Source organism: Cricetulus griseus, chromosome 7 (assembly GCF_003668045.3).
Source record: "Cricetulus griseus strain 17A/GY chromosome 7, alternate assembly CriGri-PICRH-1.0, whole genome shotgun sequence".
NCBI lineage: Eukaryota > Metazoa > Chordata > Mammalia > Rodentia > Cricetidae > Cricetulus > Cricetulus griseus.
Genome location: NC_048600.1, coordinates 23716552 through 23718954, shown reverse-complemented (window position 1 = coordinate 23718954; position 2403 = coordinate 23716552). Strand labels below are relative to the sequence as shown.

General features: G+C 60.3%; 1 protein-coding gene across 1 annotated transcript; it reads left to right on the top strand.

Moving 5' to 3' along the window:
• The first annotated feature begins 565 nt into the window (after positions 1-565).
• On the top strand, positions 566-1955 carry Lratd1 (LRAT domain containing 1). The gene is made up of 2 exons (XM_035447366.1): positions 566-574; positions 1041-1955. Exon 2 carries the CDS (start codon positions 1077-1079, stop codon positions 1953-1955), a length of 879 nt encoding a protein of 292 aa, XP_035303257.1. The 5' UTR covers positions 566-574; positions 1041-1076.
• Positions 1956-2403: the final 448 nt, after the last annotated feature.

Here is a 2403-nt window from a genome sequence, read left to right as displayed (position 1 = left end):
GATAAACCGCTTCCTTTGCCTTAAAAAATGGTATTTCTTCGTCCGATTGTGTGGATTGTGTGCTGGGTAGGAGAGAGATGGGCTCTTTGGGTTGAAAGTAGACCTCTTCACACACACACACACACACACACACACACACACACACACACACACACACACACACACACACACGCAAATACTCACCACAGGCTTCGCCTTGCTTCCCGTCTCTTTGTTAGGTTATTTTAGACAGAGCAGCCTCGCCCTGGCGCAGTCCGATTGGCTTTGCTAGCGAGAAGGCAAGCAAGGAGAGGGCAGAGTGTACCTGCCTGCGTGGGCAGGTGTGCCCCGGTGCTTGAGTGTATGTGCGTGCGTTTGGCAAGTGTGAAGGCATACGTCCGGAATTGTGTAGGGAACTGGGGGGGGGAGAGGGTGCCAATGTGTGGTCGTCAAGATGTGTCATTGTGGGTGTATGGCATTAACATTGTGGGTGTATGTACCAAGCTGTCAGGGTCTGGACTCCAAGTGTGCAAAATGTTTGCTGATGTCAAGTGAATGCATCTAGCGAGTCTGTCATTGTGCTGTCAGGGATGGGGTGTGACCCAGTGCAAAATGGGCAGGTGGGCTGCACAGGATGGCGACCACAACGTGAGCTCAGCTTGCACTAGCTTCGGGCCTTAGGGCTTCTCATGACACCCACCCTTCCGTCTGGGTGTCCATCTCCCACTCAGCTACAACCTGCGCTCTTTTCGCCTGCTTGAACCTCGCATGCTCTCTAACCCGCCTGTGTTTTCTCCTGTGGAAGTTACAGGGCAGGGTTCCCGGGCAGTGTAGGAGGCTGCCTGAGCGGTGTGATGTCTGCTCTGGGCCTCCAGACTGGTGGTTTCTTCTGTGTCCCCTTTCCTACCCCAGGGAGGACCTGCAAAGTTGACAGGCGCAGGCGACTTTGGTGCGGGTGCTTAGGCAAGCTTCAGGCCTCAGGGGAACTGAACGCCTTGGGGAGGGGACACCAGGAGTGTCAGCCCGGACTCTGACGGTGTCTCTCCTCTTTCCCTCGGTAGATCTCAGTTCCTGGCCCTGGCCTCGCCGTGTCATTGATGGGCAACCAACTGGACCGCATCACCCACCTCAACTACAGCGAGTTGCCCACTGGGGACCCATCTGGGATTGAGAAGGACGAGCTGCGGGTCGGGGTTGCCTACTTCTTCTCGGATGAGGAGGAGGACCTGGACGAACGCGGGCAGCCGGACAAGTTTGGTGTGAAGGGCCCCCCAGGTTGCAGCCCCTGCCCAGAGAGCCCCAGCCGCCACCACCACCACCTGCTGCACCAGCTCGTCCTCAACGAGACTCAGTTCTCCGCCTTCCGGGGCCAGGAATGCATCTTTTCCAAAGTAACCGGCGGCCCTCAGGGCGCCGACTTGAGTGTCTACACCGTCACCGCGCTGCCCGCGATCTGCGAGCCAGGCGACCTGCTGGAGCTGCTGTGGTTACAGCCGGCGACCGAGCAGCCCGCGCCCGCCCCGCACTGGGCTGTCTACGTGGGCGGCGGGCAGATCATCCACCTGTACCAAGGCGAGATCCGCCAGGACAGCCTGTACCAGGCGGGCGCGGCCAACGTGGGCCGGGTGGTGAATAGCTGGTACCGCTACCGCCCGCTGGTGGCCGAACTGGTGGTGCAGAACGCCTGCGGCCACCTGGGTCTCAAGAGCGAGGAGATCTGCTGGACGAACTCCGAGAGCTTCGCCGCCTGGTGCCGCTTTGGAAAGCGCGAGTTCAAGGCTGGCGGGGAGGTCCCCGCGGGCACGCAACCTCCACAGCAGCAGTATTATCTCAAGGTGCATCTGGAGGAGAACAAAGTCCACACCGCCCGCTTCCACAGCCTGGAGGACCTCATCCGCGAGAAGCGCCGCATAGACGCCAGTGGCCGCCTGCGAGTGCTGCAGGAGCTTGAGGACTTCGTGGACGACAAGGAGTAGCCCCAGAGCAGCAGCCCTCCGCGCCCGGAGCTCCTTTCCTGTCCCCGCAGTTCTGCACCCCACGCCCCCTAGCGCGCCCGCCCAGGGTCAGCGGCTGGAAGCTTCAGGAACTCACACCGGCACTGGGCGGGCGCAGCTAAGCGCCCCTAAGACATCCCTGTATTGGTGACCGTGCAGGGGTCACCCAGCCCACGCCTTTCCCCTGGGTTGTGACGGGGAAACGGGGAGTGGACAAAGGGGAGCAAGAACACGACCTTTCCCGCCAGCCAATGGTCAGTGACTCTTCACCAGACAGGGCAAACACCCTTTAGTCACGGGGGACCGTCACCACCCCCCAGATGCGCTCACAGAGACCAGAGGCGAGAATTGTTCTTTTCAGAGCACAGTTCAACTCCCGAGTGGATGTGTCCCCGGATCTCCGAATTCCCATGAAATCGAGCCTGTCCTG